At 36.8% G+C, this 18,736-nt stretch overlaps 1 protein-coding gene across 3 annotated transcripts in view; it reads right to left on the bottom strand.

The window, feature by feature from the left end:
* The window catches only part of EPHA6 (EPH receptor A6), a 925,594-nt gene that overhangs the window by 503,892 nt on the left and 402,966 nt on the right, over window positions 1-18,736 (bottom strand). For all 3 annotated transcript variants that reach the window (XM_055383472.2, XM_055383471.2, XM_019024873.4), the window contains exon 4: window positions 1,446-1,601. In XM_055383472.2, the coding sequence (XP_055239447.2) occupies window positions 1,446-1,601 (156 nt within the window). The remainder of the gene's footprint in view (window positions 1-1,445; window positions 1,602-18,736) is intronic.

The following is an 18,736-nucleotide window of genomic DNA, read 5'->3' as shown; positions in this document are numbered from 1 at the left end:
TGGCCAGTCCAGAGTATGCTCAGTGAGGGTTTCCATGTCCTCTGCTTCACCTTTTGACATCAGAGGGCTGAAAACTCCACCCTTGTGGAGTTTTGTGCTAACATGGCCATTTTTTGTACATGGGTCCCATGCTGAGGCATGAAGCTCAATTGCGCATGTGCATGTTTCTGCTTTCATAAATTTCATGACTCCTATAGCGTATTTAATATGTGTCTTTGACCACCTCACTCAGCATAAATCCCTGTCATTCTTACCACCCTCAAAGTGCATGTCTTGGTCAGAGGCTATATTTCCCAGCCTGCAGGATGGCCACCTTGCAAGCTGTAACTCTTCATAAAAAATAGTTTCGGCCAGGGGCGGTGGCTCATGCTTGTAATCCCAGCACTTTGGGAGGCCAAGGCAGGTGGATCACCTGAGGTCAGGAGTTCGAGACCAGCCTGGCTAACATGGTGAAACCCCGTCTCTACTAAAAATATGAAAATTAGCCGGGCGTGGGGGTGTATGCCTGTAGTCCCAGCTACTCAGGAAGCTGAGGCAGGAGAATCGCTTGAATCCGGGAGGTGGAGGCTGCAGTGAGCCGGGATCATGTCACTGCACTCCAGCCTGGACTACAAGAGCAAAACTCTGTCTCGAAAAAAAAAAAAAAGTCTCCTCTACCTTTTTCTAAATTTATATATTGTGTTTTTTGTTTTTATGTTAACATATTAAACAAAACTTTAAAAAAAATCTAAGGGGTGATTATTTTACTTTTGCATAACTTAGCAATGTATTAATATATTCACTTTTATTTTTTAAATGTACTGATATTTTACAATATTTTAATAATAGAAGAATACAATTCATTTAAAATTCTTGGTGTATGCATTAAAATGACCTTCACATTTAGATTTAACATTCCACTGCTTCTAACCAAAAATATTGGAGAGAAAGTAAGAGGTGAAATGTGGAAAAACTCAAAAATACCTGCCTTTAAAGATGTCAAGGGAACTTGAACTTTTCTACATAACAATAACACAATGACTTTTAAAGTTTCCTCTGGAATCTCCCTCACGCGTTAACTATATGGTCCTAAATTGATATGCTTTAAAATGGTCAAGGGTTGAAGCAAAGAACAGAAGTTTTGTTCATAACTTCTCATGCAGCCTTCAACTGCTATAATTTCCTAAGGATAGATTATGGATAAGGAAAACTTGTAGGGCCTCAAACCAGTGCTGGCATTTGTACATCATGAATCAAAATGAATTTTGAGGAGTAAACCCATTCTTTACAAAGAGTTGAAAAGCAACTATGCTGAGAAGAGAGAGAAGCTTTTTCCTTGACTGTTATCACAGACAAATGGCATTGATAATGCAAGATTTTGTACATTTACTTATTTTTTAAATTTAGAATGAAAAGACCAAAAGGGTTGGAAACAGAATTTCCAAATCCAAAACGTATAGACTTACTGGTACATGCCATAGAAGGTGGGTCTTTTTCAGCTCGGAAATAACCCTTTTCACACTGACAGACAGAAGTTGCTTCCATGTATGTTAAACTGTGTGGAGGACATTTAGAACATTTTGTGTTCCCAGCAAAAGCTTTATAGAATCCTGGTCTGCAAGCTGTAAAAAGAGAAAAAAACACTTTTTTAGTTATTATTGCTAGGATTCTTTTATTTGTACATGTACAACATACTTTAATTTATATACACATTGGATCTCAGAGTACAGTGTTACACATACATAGAGAAGACATATATATTAAGATTAACAAATGAAATTAGTTATTGAGAGTTAATAAAACCACAACGCAATCATATTTTAGCTGAGGCTGCTAATTTTAAAAATCATACCTCAAGCATACACACATACACACACACACACTCACACGGGCACATGCACACAAAATATCAGTGCTTACCTAAGAATGGGGATGCCCATGACTGGCAGTAAGGAAAATGATTTTGTGTCGTTCTCAGAGACGGCATTAAATAACATTAAACCACTCTGTTCAAAATGTATTTACATTCTATTTTCCCTTCAGTTCTTCTGAGTCGTCAAGAAGAAAATTCTAATTTGGTGAAAGTATGTCTTTGACACCTTTCTTAGTGGCTAAATTTTCTTTTGTATATGCTGTAACTCTATTTTTTGATAGTTTATGTTTGTCTTTATAATAATATTTTTATAAATGATCTAATAATTCAAAAGAAGCAAAATTATCAATTCCACACAGTAAAATTACTATCAAGAGGTTGGTTATTCAATATCAACATCAATGAGGAGTGGTGGTGCACAAATATACAATAGTCTCTTCAATAACTTATTAATAAAAAAATAGTATATAATCACTCAAAAAAGGTTATCATTAAAATATTGTTCTAAAATTTTGAAAATTCAGAATACATAAATAATATATGAGAAACATTGCTAACATTTTCATAATTGAAGTATTGTTTAAAAATAATTACTAAATGTGATCTTATGACAGCAGTTATGACAATGTATCACAAAATAGTCAATAAATCTACCTTATACAGTTTGCCAATAAAATAATTGTTTTCTACTAAAATATGCAGTTTAAAATAACTGAATATGTTCGACAGGATAGGTCTGTTAATAATTATCCCAAAATTGCCAGGTGGTGGCTCACGCCTGTAATCCCAGTACTTTGGGAGGCCGAGGCGGGCTGATCACAGGGTCAGGAGATTGAGACCATTCTGGCTAACACGGTGAAACCCCCTCTCTACTAAAAATACAAAAGATCAGCTGGGCGTGGTGGCGGGCGCCTGTAGTCCCAGCTACTCGGGAGACTGAGGCAGGAGAATGGCGTGAACCCGGGATGCGGAGCTTGCAGTGAGCGGAGATCGCGCCACTGCACTCCAGCCTGGGCGACAGAGCGAGACTCCGTCTCAAAACAAACAAACAAACAAACAAACCCAAAAAAGCAAAAAAAAAAAAATCAGTCAAAAATTAAAAAGTTGGACCTGAAATTGAAGTAATACCTTTAATCTATAACAATATTTAAAATTCTAACATACTAGTCAATTTATAGAGAATATATAAATCTAAATGGGGAGCTTACATTCTAAATATTGCAGTGGTATTTAAAATATTACTTTAAGATAAAGTAATATTTAAAACATTTTAAATATTACTTAAAAGGTTTTTTATGTTATTCTGTAGAATAAGACCGTTTAAAATTAATTAGGAATACGTATGCCATAGAACCACAATATAAAAGATATTTATTACATGTACATATATAGAACCTATAAGACACATAAAGAAGAATTATAAGCATATTGTTTTCTTCTTTTAATCAGCCATGCAAATTTCAGCCAAAAACATTGTTCAGAATATAAAGTAGCGTGCTTATAACTTAATTCTGTGCAGCAAGACATTGTTACCTTTTACTTATTTTCTTTGGTAGCTAAAACAAGAATTTAAATAATTTCTTATCTGACACGTTTTCTGTTAATTTTCCACTTCTTAGAATCTTTTCAGAATGCTTAGAACACCTCCTAAGATATTTAGAATAGGCTAGTGATATTCAAACTGTTCTTGAGAACAGTCTCATAACTAGCCTCTCAGCAACTATTCTTGCCCACTTTAATCCATTCTTCAGAGTGATCTTCTAAATACACTGTGTCTAACAGCAATAAAAAGTGAGACACATATAAATAATTTTAAATTTTGTAGTAGCCACATTAAAATACTAAAAAGAAACAGGTGAAATTATATTTTAATAATATATTTTATTTAACCCAATATATCCAAAATATTATCATTTCAACATTAAATCAACCATTGAAATATTTTACATTCCTTGGATTTTAATTTTTTTTTTCTCGAAGTATTTGAAATCCTGTATGTACTTTAGCAGATCTCAATTTAAACTAACTGCATTTCAAGTGCCCAATAACCTCACATGGCTAGTGAATGCCATACTGGATAGCACAATTTTAAACACAGAAATCTATTCATTACATTCTTCTATTTAAAAAATTTTTATAATTTCCCACCATATTAAAGTTAAAGTTTAAAATATTTAACTTAGATTACAATGTTGCCCATGATTTGGCCCTGCCTACCTCTCCAACCACATCAGATGAAGATACTCCCTTCTTGCACCTTCTCCGTTAAGGCTTTGCCCTTCTCCAATTTATGGTCAACCCAGTAGCTGATGATCTCCTTAAAACATGTATAAGACTGTATTATGACTGGACTTAGAGCCTTCCATTGGCTTTCTCTTCCTCGGAGAGTAGAAGCTGTTGCCTTGATAACTGCCTCCCAAGCACCGCATGGTTTTGCTCCCCACCCCCAGTGACTCTGCTTTTCATTTCCTACCTTTTGTTCCTTCAGATACTTCGCTCTAGCCACACTGGCCTTTTCCAGAATCTTGGACACCCAAGCTTGTTCCCACAACAGGGCTTTTTTTAACACTTGCTCTTACTCAGCTATCTGCATGCTTTAACCCTTCCTTTATATCAGGTCTTTGTTCAAATGTCACCAAATTAATGAAGCCTTCCCTGCTTCCTGCTACACCCTGCTGCAATATTTCATATTATGCTCCCCACTCCAAAGAACTTCACATCTGATACATGATGCATTTAATTTTTAAATCATTCCACAGTAAAATGTATGCTCCAATAAGGGAGATATTTTTCTTTGTTTTGTTTTCTAAAATGCATTTCCAGGGTCTAGAACAGTGCTAGGCATTATTAGACCTTCAAATGAGGTATATTTGGCAAATAAAGGAATGAATTGCCAAAGATCTCCTTTAATTTCTATGGTTTTACCATGCTCTTTCTCCTGCTTTAAGACTTCTTCTCTGTTGAAAAGTCTCTTCACTGTATCTCTACCTCATGACCCACGTATGTTGCCAATTCCTCATAACCCCGATGACTCTGTGATTCACTTATCTTTCAGCTCGCACTTCTTTAAGAGGGCCATTCTGACTTCTTAGGCCAAATTTAGTTTCTCAAAGGACCTGGGCCTTTTCCGCATTAGTTAGCCCTTGGTAATTACCTGTTTAATGGCTGTAAGCACCACAAGAGCAGATTTGTCCGGTGCTTAGTGCTTGTTATAATGTAGGTGCTCGATACATACTTGTTTAATTGAACTGGATAGTGTGTGAGTACTCTGCTAATTAAATTCCTGTAGAAGATTATGCATATCTACTTAATGCATGGTCTGGTAATGGCACAATTCATCTTTCTATAGATTTATATGTTTTCTGCTTAATGTGTTATAGGTTAGGGATGAAAACAGACAGTAAATATCTTGAAAGTGATTTAACTGTGTCTGAAAAATGATTATTCTAATATTGCAAGATGACCTAGTTATTAACAAGTTTCCATTTGAAATTATTATTAATGTGAACTTGGATATTACTCCTAATGCAAAAAATACATGTATAAATTGGATATAGGAGCTGCAACTTTCAACTATCCCTGATTTCAAATGTTTTTGTACATCAACTTGCCTTTGAAATCCTAAAAATTTTGAACTCATAAAATATATTTGGGTTACTTCAATATTTCTCTATTTCGATATTAACATTTAGTATAATATTTCATTTAAAAATAAAGAATTCTGTTGTTAGAAAATTATTATTGAGGCACTCACATTCTCTTATATAGCACACATTAATAGTATACAGCATATAACTCTCAGATCATTTCATATTAGATTATAACTATTGTGTCGAGTGTTATCTCAGCTTTATGTAACTGCCACAAGCCAAAGATGGGCCTCAATATCACATATCACAGTATGCACAATGTCTACTGTATTTCAGGCATATTTAGGTTTTAGGGTTTTTTTTTTTTTTTTTTTTTTTTTTTTTTTTTTTTTTGAGAAGTGGTCTGGCTCTGTTGTCCAGGCTGGAGTGCAGTGGTGCGATCTCGGCTCACTGCAACTTCTGCACCCAGATCAAGCAATTCTCCTGCCTCAGCCTCCTGACTAGCTGGGATTATAGGCACCCACCACCATGTCTGCCTAATTTTTGTATTTCAGTAGAGATGGGGTTTCACCATGTTGGCAGGCTGGTCTCGAACTCCTGACCTCAAGTGATCCACCCGCCTCGGCCTCCCAAAGTGCTGGGATTACAGGCATGAGCCACCATACCCAGCCTTTAGTTTTTATAAACACTGTAAAAATGGAATGATGGTAAATAAATGGTGAATGCTAATACCGAACATGAGATAATTGCACAAGTATTCTGTGTATCTATTCAATTAGTGGTCTTAGGTTTTGTTAGAATTGGGTTATAAATGGGATATCAGTACTCATGTCTTGAGAACATTTAAATTTCTTTCTTATATATTCTTTCCTTCTCTACTACTTCCTTATTTTTCTGTTTATATTATAGGATGTATAAACTTCTTGCTTTCAAGAAACAAGCGAGTGAAGATAAGAATGTTTTCCAACATATGTCTATATTCTACAGAATCATGTAGGAAAGTTACAGGTTATCTAACAAAGTGGTTTCTATTATTTTTTCCTTTAGAAAAATCTATTTGGGAATAGACCATCGTTACTTTCCTTTTTGGTTTTTTTTTTTTTTTTTGAGACAGAGTCTTGCTCTGTCACCAGGCTGGAGTGCAGTGGCAGGATCTCGGCTCACCACAGCCTTCAACTCCCTGGTTCAAGCGATTCTCATGTCTCAGCCTCCCGAGTTGGGTTCTCAGGCATGCACCACCATGCCCATCTAATTTCTGCATTTTTAGTAGAGTTGAGGTTTCACCGTGTTGGCCAGATGGTCTCCATCTCCTGACTTTGTGATCCGCCTGCCTTGGCCTCCCAAAGTGCTGGGATTACAGGCATGAGCCAGTGCACCCAGCCTGCATTACCTTTTTAAATTCTACTTTTAAGTTTTCCCCCATAATAATAAAGATTTATTATTTAAATCACTATATCTTTTGGAATAGTGCATTCATCTCAGGTCTGCCTGTCTCTGCTTTCTCCCTGCTCATATCCACTCCACAGTTTCTGCAAGTTACATTTCTAAATAGTAGATATGGCTATGCTATTCTCTATTGTCTATAGTAAGAGTTTAGCCTTTTTGCAAAACCAGACCACTGCACAGATTTGTACAGACTGATTTGGTTAGGCTTTGTGTCCCCACCCAAATCTCATCTTGAATTATAATCCTCATAATCCCCATGTGTCAAGGGAGAGACCACGTGGATATAATTGAATCATGGGGGTGGTTTCCCCCATGCTGTCCTTGTGATACTGAGTGAGTTCTCACAAGATCAGATGGTTTTATAAGGGGCTCTTCCCCCTTCTCTAGGCAATTCTCCTTCCTCTTGCCTTGTGAAGAAGGTCCCTTGCTTCCCCTTTGCCTTCTGCCATGATTGTAAATTTCCTGAGGCTTCTCCAGACATGTTAAACTGGTGGTCAATTAAACCTCTTTCCTTTATAAATTACCCAATCTTGGGCAGTTCTTTATAGTAGTATGAAAATTGAATAATACAGTAAATTGGTACCAAAGAGAGTGGGGTACTGTTATAAAGATACCAAAAGTGTGGAAGCGTCTTTGGAAATGGGTAACAGGCAAAGGTTGGAACAGTTTGGAGGGCTCAGAAGAAGACAGGAAGATGTGGGAAAGTTTGGAACTTTCTAGAGACCTGGAGGGCTCAGAAGAACACAGGAAGATATGGGAAAGTTTGGAACTTCCTAGAAGCTTGTTGAATGACTCAGACCAAAATGCTGATAGTGATACGGACAATTAAGTCAAGGCTGAGGTGGGCTCAGATGGAGATGAGGAGCTTGTTGTGCACTGGAATAAAGGTGACTCTTGCTATGCTTTAGCAAAGAGACTGGTAGCATTTTGCTCCTGTCCTAGAGATCTGTGGAACTTTGAACTCATGAGAGATGATTTAGGGTACCTGGCAGAAGAAATTTCTAAGCAGCAAAGCATTCAAGATGTTACTTGGGTGCTCTTAAAAGCATTCAGTTTTATACATTCACAAAGAGATGGTTTGAAATTAGAACTTACGTTTAAAAGGGAAGTAGAGAATAAAATTTTGGAAAATTTGCAACCTGATGATACAATAGAAAATAAAAACCCATTTTCTGGGGAGAAATTAAAGCTGGCTGCAGGAATTTGCATAACTAACAAGGAGCTGAATGTTAATTGCCAAGACAACGGAGAAAATATTTCCGGGGCATCTCAGAGATATTAATGGCAGCACTTCCCATCACAAGTCTGGAGGCCTAGGAGGGAAAAAAGGTTTCATGGGCTGGGCCCAGGGCCCAGCTGCTCTGTGCAGCCTTGGGACATGGCACCCTGCAGCCCAGTCACTCCAGCTTCAGCCATGGCTAAAAGGGGCCAAGGTACAGCTTGGGCTATTGCTTCAGAGGTTGCAATCCCCAAGCGTTGGCAGCTTCCATGTGCTGTTGGGCCTTCAGGTGCACAGAAGACAAGAACTGAGGTTTGGGAGCTTCTACCTAGATTTCAGGGGATGTATGGAAATGCCTGGATTAACATTTATTATAATATTTCATTATACGGCAGAAGTCTGATGCAGGGGTGGAGCCCTCATGGAGAACCTCTACTAGAGCAATGAAGAGGGAAAATGTAGGGTTTAAGCCCCAACACAGAGTCCCCACTTGGGTACTGCCTAGTGGTGCTATGAGAAGAGGGCCACCATCCACTAAACCCCAGAATGGTAGACCACTGACAGCCTGCACCATGGGCCTGGAAAAGCCACAGACACTCAATGCCAGCCCATAAAAGCAGCCAGGAGTGGAGCTGTACCCTGCAAAGCCACAGGGGTAGAGCTGTCCAAGACTGTGGGAGCCCACCTCTTGCATCAGGGTGACCTGAAAGTGAGACAAGAAGTCAAAGGAGATCATTCTGCAGCTTGAAGATTTGACTGCCACACTAGATTTCAGACTTACAGGAGGCCTGGAGCCCTTTTGTTCTGGTCAATTTCTCCCATTTGGAATGGGTGTATTTACCCAATGCCTATACCCCTATTGTATCTAGAAACTAATTCACTTGCTTTTGATTTTACAGGCGCATAGGTTGAAGGGACTTGCCTTTTCTCAGATGAGACTTTGGACTTGGAATTTTGGGTTAATGCTGGAATGAATTACAACTATGGGGGACAGTTGGGAAGGCATGATTCGTATCATAATGTGAAAAGGATATGATATTTGGGTGGGGCCAGGGACAGAATGATTTGGTTAGGCTTTTTATCCCCAAGCAAGTCTCATCTTGAATTATAATTCCTATAATCCCTATGTGTCAAAGGAGAGACCAGGTGGAGGTAATTGAATCATGGGGGTGGTTTCCCTGATGCTATTCTCATGATAGTGAGTGACTTCTTACAAGATCTGATAGTTTTATAAGGGGCTCTTCCTACTTCGATAGGCACTTCTCCTTCCTCCTGTCTTGTGAAAAAGGTGCCTTGCTTCCCTTTTGCCTTCCGCCACAATTATAAGTTTCCTAAGGCTTCCCCAGCCATACTGAACTGTGAGTGAATTAAACCTCTATTTTTTATAAATTACCTTGTCTCAGGCAGTTCTTTATAGCACTATGAAAATGGACTAATACACAGACTGAGAGCTAAGAATGGTTTTACATTTTTTTTTTTTTAAGATAGGGTCTCACTCTTTCATCCAGGCTAGAGTGCAGTGGCATGATCACAGCTTACTGCAGCCTCCACCTCCCAAGCTCAGGTGGTCCTCCCACATCAGCCTTCCAAGTAGCTGGTACTACAGGCATGCACCACCATGCCAGCTAATTTTTGTATTTTTTGTAGAGAGGGGGTTTTGCCATATTGTTCAGGCTGGTCCCATTCTTCTGTGCTTCAGTGATCTGCCTTGCCTCAGTCTGCCAAAGTGCTGAGACTACAGGCATAAGCATCTGCACCCAGCCTTTATATTTTTAAATGATTATATAAGTATATGATACTCTAGATTTTTTGACTCAGACTTCAAAGTCTAAAGTACATACTCTATGGCTTTTCACAGAAAAAATATGACAATACCTGGTTTCTAGAATAAAGTCCAAACTAAGATTAGCATTTAATTTCTTTCAGAGATGGACTCACATCTATTTTTCCAAAATCACCTTCCACTGCTACAGAAATTTTATACTTCTTGCCACTCCCTACATGGACCATACTATTTTCTCACAGTTTTACTGAAGTATAATTGGCATACACAAAACTTCAAATAAAGCATATGATTGGATATTGTGATATATCTACACAACTGTGAAAACTTTGCACAATCAAGATAGCGAATATATCTGTCAATCCCAGAAGTTTTCTTATACCTCTTCATTTTAGGGTATTTTCATTTTTATATTTAAAGTATGTTTCTTGGAAGCAGCACATACCTGGATCTTGTAAAAAAATACTATTTGACAATCTATGCCATTTAATTGGAGCATTTCGATCATTTATATTTAATGTGATTACTGATATTCTTAGGTTTAATTCTACCTTGCTATTTGCTTTGCATTTGTCCCATGTCTTTGTTATTTTCCTCTTTTCCTATGTTCTTTTAGAAAAGTGACATACTTTTTACGATCTGTTTTATCTTCTTTGTTGAATTTTTTTTATTAGTAAAATTTAAGTGAGCACTCACAGAGAACCTCTGCACCTCTCTGGAGTTGTCTTTTGGAAAGCCCTTTTCTCTGTCATACTGACATTGTGAAATCTTGCTACCTTGATTTCCCTGAACTCTCAGATCTGTCTTCTCAATTAATAGTGCATTAAGGAGTTTATAAGGTTTTATCAGGGTCCTTTCTCCCTGTGCCAGGGCCTAAAAATTTACCCTAAATAGTAAGTTGGGGAAATTGTAGGGCTTTCCTCTTTTAATTACTATCTCTTGGTTATCTGACGTCTCATGTCTTAAATATGTTTTTTTCCACATATTTTAAATGAGTTTTCTTATCTCAGATAGTAGAAGTTACTCCATCTTGACCAAAAGTAAAAATCAGACTGCTTGAGTCATCCTAAATTCTTATTTTTCTGTCTTCATATTTCACTGTCTTCTATAATGTCCTTTTCCTATCTACTATATCTAGTTTCTCAAATACATATTTAAATAACTTATTTTAAAGTGCAATGTAATACTACCACCTGTACCAGAATACTTAAGATGAAATAAACACACAATACCAAATGTTTCTGAGAATATGGAGCAATACGAACTCTAAAATATCACTGGAGGAGTTTAAGTTGGTGCTACCACTTTAGAGAACTGTTTGGCAGTACTTACTATAGATGAACATAAGCCTACCATTTGATATAACAATTCTACTGCTTGCTATATGCCCAAAAGAAAAGCATGAGATGAAAGGGGCCTATCCCCCTGAAGTAGTCATACTAATTTCCATTGCTACATGAGTTATTGATCCTCCACTTGATTTTCATTTTCTGAAATTTGTTGACATTGATGTGGTTTGGATATTTGTCTTCTTGAAATCTCATGTTGAAATGTGATTCTCAATGTTGGAGGTGGGGCCTGGTGGGAGATGACGGGATCATGGAGGTGGATTCCTCATGAATGGTTTAGAAGCATCCCCTGTTTATAAGTGAGTTCTTGCTCAGTTAGTTCATGCGAGACAAGATTGTTTAAAAGTCTAGGACCACAACCTCCCCACCCCTTGCTCCTGCTCACACCATGTGATGTACAGGCTCCCCTTCTCCTTCTACCATAATTAGAAGCTTCCTGAGCCCCTCACCAGAAGCAGATGCTGGAGCCATTCTTGTACTGCCAGAAGAATCATAAGCCAATTAAAACTCTTTTCTCTACAAATTACCCATCTCAGGTACTTCTTTATAGCAATAAAGAAATGACCTAATACAGACATTGACTTTTCTCACCTGATGTAGTTTCTTTTCCCTTTCTCTTTTGCTTTCTTCTTGTTAGAGTAAACATTCTATATACCCTTATTCCTGTTAGTGAATTGTCAAAAAGGCATAGAGGTAAACTAATATGTTCAATAAACTATGTTTAACAAAAAGCTTTTACCTTCCTAAATTTCAGATCATATAATTGGAGGAAGTATATTCAGTTAAGAATAATCAAATTACAAACATATCCTTATTTCTGAAATATGTTTTGAAATTTTTATTTCAAAATATGTTTATAATTTCAGAAACTTTACATGATTGCTTAAAATAACAGTGAAAATGTCATACATATGGCAAAAGTCAATTTTTAGAGAAGACATATATTAAAGGCAAACTAAATATGGATACAGTGATTGAAATGTCACTAATTTTCTATTTTGTTTTTTTTTGAGACAAAGTTTGCTCTTGTTGCCCAGACTGAAGTGCAGTGACATGATCTCAGCTCACTGCAACCTCCGCCTCCCGGGTTCAAGCAGTTCTCCTGCCTCAGCCTCCTGAGTAGCTGGAATTACAGATGCCTGCCATGATGCCTGGCTACACTAATTATCTTATACAACAATTTCTCTTATAGATGTTTGAAATTTCATTATCCACAGAAAATTGAAATCAGAATATTGAAGTATTGATTGAAACACAGCTGAAGCCTGTGACTTTCAGTCACATACACACACACACAAAGTATGTCTCTAATAAAACAAAAAATAAGAAATGAATAATCTGTTCTACTCATACTTTCAAAATTGAGTGGTTAGACTATATATTGTTAGCAGTGTTTTTAGGCTTATCCTTATTATCAGAGAACTGGAAGACAAAAAAATAACATGAGAAATCCTAGCTAGCATATCATGCTGTGTGGTTCTCATTGTTTGATTAAATATTGAATTGCGTCTTGTGTGTCAGGAACTGATATTAATATAATCGACTGCTTTTCCCTCATGGTGTTCAATAGCCTGTAAGTTTAGATAAACCTGCATGACTTATCAGTAAAATATATGATCTGCATCATTTCTCAAAATAATAGGATTCTTGAAAGAACTTTAAGAAACTGGCAAAAACAGTATCATTTATGTTTTCTAGATGCTGCTGTACAATAAATATTGTTGTCAAGTTATTAGCAAAAGCAGAGAAGATTAAGGAATTTAAACATAAGAAAACTGCAAAACTTAAGGGTGAATAAACACACATATGTTGTTTCTTCTGAATAACCTCATAGCATCCAGTGAAATTCTCAAATTCACCAAATCCAAGTCTATAAATAATAAGCTTGTATATTCAGTTAAGAATAATCAAATTACAAACATATCCTCATTTCTGAAATATGTTTTGAAATTTTTATTTCAAAATACGCTTATAATTTGAGAAACTTTATGTGATTGCTTAAAATAACAATGAAAATATTATACATAAGGCAAAAGTCAAAGTAAATTTTTGGAGAAAGATATATATTAAAGGCAAACTAAATATGAATACAGTGATTGAAATATCACTAATTTTCTTTTCTTTTTTTTTCTTTTTTTGAGACAAAGTTTCGCTCTTGTTGCCTAGGCTGGAGTGCAGTGGCACTCCATGCTTTTCTGTTGGGCATATAGCAATAGTATTGTGTTTCAAAATATTCAATCCAACTTTCTTCAGAGGATGGCTACTATAAAGAATACATGATGCCAGGTGAGGTGGCTCAAGACTGTAATCCCTATCACTTTAGGAAGCTAAGGTGGGTGAATCACTTGTGGTCTGGAGTTTGAGACCAGCCTGGCCAACATGGTGAAACCCTGTCTCTACTCAAAATACAAAAATTAGCCAGGCATGGTGGCAGGCACCTGGAATTCCAGCTCCTTGGGAGGCTGAGGCATGAGAATTACTTGAACCTGGGAGGCGGAGGTTGCAGTGAGCTGAGATTGCACCACTGCACTCCAGCCTGGGCAACAGAGTGAGACTCCCTCTCCCTCTCTCTCTCTCTCTCTCTCTCTCTCTGACACACACACACACACACACACACACACACACACACACACACACACAGAACACATGAGATTATGATTAGATAATGTATGTAAAGGAGTACTGGTACTAATTCCAATTTCTTACTGTCATCAGAAAAATGCTTTAATGAACTTCCCATTGAATAAACAAATAGAAAAACCATTAGACCTACATAAATATACTGCAAGTTACATCAATATCATCCCAAAGAATAAGAGTAAAATGCTCTTGTTCCAGAAAGGATAGAGTAAACACATGGCATCCTCTTTCTCCCGCTTAACTGTAAAATCTAGGAAGAATACACAAAGCAGCAATTTGAGGACTCAAAGTAGAAGTAGGCACATTGGAGAAGACTAAAATGTGAAGTATCGCTGGGCTGATGATAAGTTTACCATTGTTCTCATTCATCTTTCTAATTCCCACTCAACCCTCTCCTGCCCTGAATGAACTGGAAACTTGGAAGTGGACACCAGGCCACAGACAGCTCCAGGACAAGCCTGCTCATTTTAGCTTTAGGAGTGGGAATCAGAATTCATAATGCTCAGAGAGAATGTGGCAATTCCCCACCCATTTTTTCTTTTCTTGCTTAACTCTTGCCCAGTCCTCAAGCAATCACATAGTGATGGTGGTGGTGGTGGCCAGAAATGGGAAACACAGGAGCCAAAATTCTTAAGAAAGTCAATTTTCTTGTTTGTTCACTGAAGCTGTGGTTCCAAGAGGGTTGGGTCTACCTCCATTATGTTTCTTTTTCTCTCTGTCCTCCTCTCACATGGCCCTGGAAGTGCATGTAGTTGCAGAAGGGCACAGCACGGTGGAGGAAATAAAGCCTCAGCCTTCTTGCCAAGGGATCTTAAAGAGAAACCACAGGAAACCAGAAAGTACCCAGAGAACATGAAGAGACAGAGAAGTTTAGAAAAGCAATCCATAAACTTGTTTATGAACTCTTGGGCTTACTCCCAAATGCACACATGTGGATTCTATTCTATTTAACATGCCAAAGACTTAAGAACTAGGCCAAGACCAGCACCCAGGTATCAGACAAGCAGTCCGGTTTTTAAACTTCTGGTTATGTAGAGAAGAGGACATCAACATAGAAATCATATACTGTTGTTTTCAGTTAGTTTGTTTCTTGATGTGGCTATTTTGACACATGAACTTAGAAACAGGGGTTATATACACACACACAGGAAAACTAACACCATATTCCTGAATATCCTGAAATGAATATATATTTCCATACTGGCAAACTCAGGTAAGTTGCCATTAATAAGCATAAAGTGAATGTATTATATTTCAATTTATCCTTTATCATCTTTTCTCATTCATAGATTTATAATTTATATGTTAAAGATGATTTGAAAAAAGCACATACACTCAAGAGATGGACAAGTGTCAAGGTTACAGCATTATTTGGAAAAGAGTCAGAAATAGTTTAGTAGTCTGAGGGTAGTGACAAGCAAAGTTAAAATTCTAAAGCTGTTTCTAGTGTGAGAATAAGGTAAGCATTTCTGTTCTGGAAGTTAAGATAAAGTATGTAGACCAAAAGACTTACATCAACAGTTTTTAGGATTAGGCTAAATTTTTATTACCATTTTGAATATAATCTGGTAATAATACTCATACAACATAGAAGCTACTATGTTGTTTCTATAAATATTGATCACCCTTTAAATGTTCCAACATTTATCTTCTAACGTGATTTTTACTTAATTTTATATTCCCAGATATGTTTTAGTCAACCATACTTAATCCCACATTAATATTACTTTCTTCATATTTGGTTTTAAAAAATGTGCTCAGTGAATCTATAATCAGATTCCCAAGTATCCTGAAATGAAATACTATTTAGTATTTTTATCCCCTAGTCAGAGATTCTTATTCTTGTTTCACTACTTTGTGTAGACCATCTAGTTATGACAGTTTGTCATCTTTTCTTTCAATATTTCTTTATTGCATACTCTTTAAGTCAGACTGAATTTGCTTTTATGAATAAAGAAAAATGTCTTCAAAAAGAATACATCCAGTAACTTACTATAAGATATATTAGTAATAATAACTACAACAAAACCATTTATAATTATTGAACATTCAGAATGAGCCAGGCACTTTGATAAGCACTTTGCATATAATATTTTGGTTATTCTTACAAAAATTAACTACAAAGTAAATAAAGAATGTGGCCTTTGAAACTAGATCACATGGGTTTGAGTTCTGTTTCTTTAGTTTACTCGCTCTGTCATTTAAGGTGACTTATTTTCATGTGCATCAGTTTTCACTTCTGTAGAATAGGTGTTATTGACTGAGTGTGTGTATGCCCCCCAGATTTTGATGTTGAAGACTGAAATCCCCAATGCAATCATATTTGAAGATGGGGACTTTGGGAAGTGATTAGCTCATGAGGATGGAAGTCTAAATGGGATTAGTGCCCTTATAAGGGAATGAAGAAACCAGACCTCTCTGCTCTCTTACATGTGAGGACAGCAGAAGATAGCCATCTGCAAATAAGGAAGAGGGTACTCACCAGACACCAGATCTTCTGGTGCCTTGATCTTGGACTTTCAGCCTTATGAACTGTGAGAAATATATCTCTGCTGTTTAAGCCACACAGTCTATTATATTTTGTTACAGAAGCCCAAACTGACTAAAACAATGGGAATAAAAGATAGCACTTAACTCAGGGGTGGTTGTGAGGATTAATAAATGTCATATGTATAAAATGATCAGAAGGGTGTCTACCATTTTATTATTAAGATGAGGAACCTGAAGCTAAGTAATATTAAATAATGTACTGTGGCAGATTGTTTTCCAAAAAAACGCCCCAACAATATCTTTCAAAACATATGTTCTTTTGACAATTTCTTATAGACACTCATTGCACAAAACTGTTAGGCCTCCGTTCTCTTCTCTTGACATCAGTGTGCTTGTGACTACAGTAGAAGTGACTTTATATGATTTCCTAGGCTAGGTCATAAAAGGTAATAGAGCTTTCGTCTGATTCTTCAGGATGCTTACTTTTAGAAACTACCCATGTGGCAGGAGGAAGACCAAGCAGCCATGGAGATGGCCACGTGGAGAAGAATTTAGGTTCTTTGCTCATAGCTCTGGCTGAGCTCGTGGTTGAAAACCAGCACCAATTTGCCGGACAAGTGAGGGACCCATCTAGAATGTAGATCCTCCAGTCCCCACTCCTGCCAATCCAGCTGATGCTGCATGGGGCAGAGATGAGCTGCCCTTGCCAATCCCGGCTCACATTACAGATTTGTGAGCAAAATAGATGATCAGTGTTGTCTTAAGTCATTAAATTTGGGTTTTTTTTTTTATGTAGGACTGAGTAACTGGAACATTTGCTCAAGGCCATATGGAAAAAGCCAAAAGTTAGACAGAGGTCCATTCTAACCCATAATCCGAGTTCTCATCATTAGTTACCCATTATATTTGGAACACTGTGCTTATTTTTCAATCTAGGGAAGTGATGGAGTGAATCACACTTTTAAAGAATAATTGGTGAGTGATATGGTTTGGCTCCATGTCCTCACCCAAATCTCATCTCAAACTGTAATCCCCATCATCCTCACGTGTCAAGGGAGGTGCCTGGTGGGAGGTGATAGGATCATGGAGGTGGTTTTCCTCATGCTGTTCTTGTGATGGTGAGTGAGTTCTCATGAGATCTGAAGGTTGCATAAGGGGCTCTTCCATCTTCGCTTCACTCTCATTTTTCCTGCCACCTTGTGAAGAAGGTACTTGCCTCTCCTTTGCCTTCCCCCATGATTGTAAGTTTTCTGAGACCTCTCCAGCCATGCAGACTGTGAGTCAATTAAACATTTTTTCTTTATAAATTACCCATTCTCTGGCAGTTCTTTATATTAGTAACAGTGTAAGAACGAACTAATATAATAAGGATATTCAGATTATAAATAACTACTATAACAAAAGTCTTTAGTAAGATTTAATTGGCATATACAGTTTTAACTAATTGTTTTATATTATATTAACCATATTTCTTTTTTGTAAGAGGTGAAACTAATATTGCTTTATTCAAAACTTAGAAATAAAAATGTATTACACAACTTTTATTTCATTAAAATGTTTTATGTGGTCACCTCATCTTCTGTAAAAAATAAGCAAGACATTCGTCTTTCAACCTAGAATTGAATCGTATTCAATTCAATTGAATGAATTGTATGTGTGATTTGAACATTTTGATGAAACTCACTCATCACTGCTGAAAGTATCACATACTCTGACACCTCAGTAAAGTTTGACAACCCTATATTCTGCTGCCTCAGCAACAAATTTACAATCTATTTTTCAATCTGACAATTTTGAATGTCCCACTGTCATATATTTTGTGTCATTTCTGTAGTTGAATAGGACAGGAAAATAATGTAAAAATTATTGAATTATAACTATACAATTTTTACTAAGCAAGGAAAGCATACATTTTTATAGAAAGTTATTAATCATGCTGGCAATCAATACAATAATCACAATTTTCATCCAGTACAAATTGATGTTTTATATATTTATTCTATTTAAGTCTTACAAAAAGCCGATGATTTGAGTATTAATGTCCTCATTTTACATATAGGGAGATGAAAACTCAGGCAGTTGCTGAAGGTCACAGAGATGATACATAAGCAAGCCAGGCTCTCGAAGCCAGGTGTCTCGGATTCTTATGCTGAAACTTTAGTACATCTTTTCATTATACAAATACATGTGTGTGTGTGTTTGTGTGTGTGTGTGACATGAGACATTCCTGGTAATAATTACCACATTTATCTCTTCCTCTGTAGCCTACCATTGCAATTATCATATGCATCCTCATCTTAATACCTGTTATTTATCATTTCATATAAAGAAGCATCTCTTCTCAATTCCATTGTTAATTACTTAATA

Source organism: Gorilla gorilla, chromosome 2, assembly GCF_029281585.2.
Source record: "Gorilla gorilla gorilla isolate KB3781 chromosome 2, NHGRI_mGorGor1-v2.1_pri, whole genome shotgun sequence".
NCBI classification, from domain to species: Eukaryota; Metazoa; Chordata; class Mammalia; order Primates; family Hominidae; genus Gorilla; species Gorilla gorilla.
Note: the sequence above shows the minus strand (reverse complement) of the source record. Positions and strands in the feature narration are given on the sequence as shown.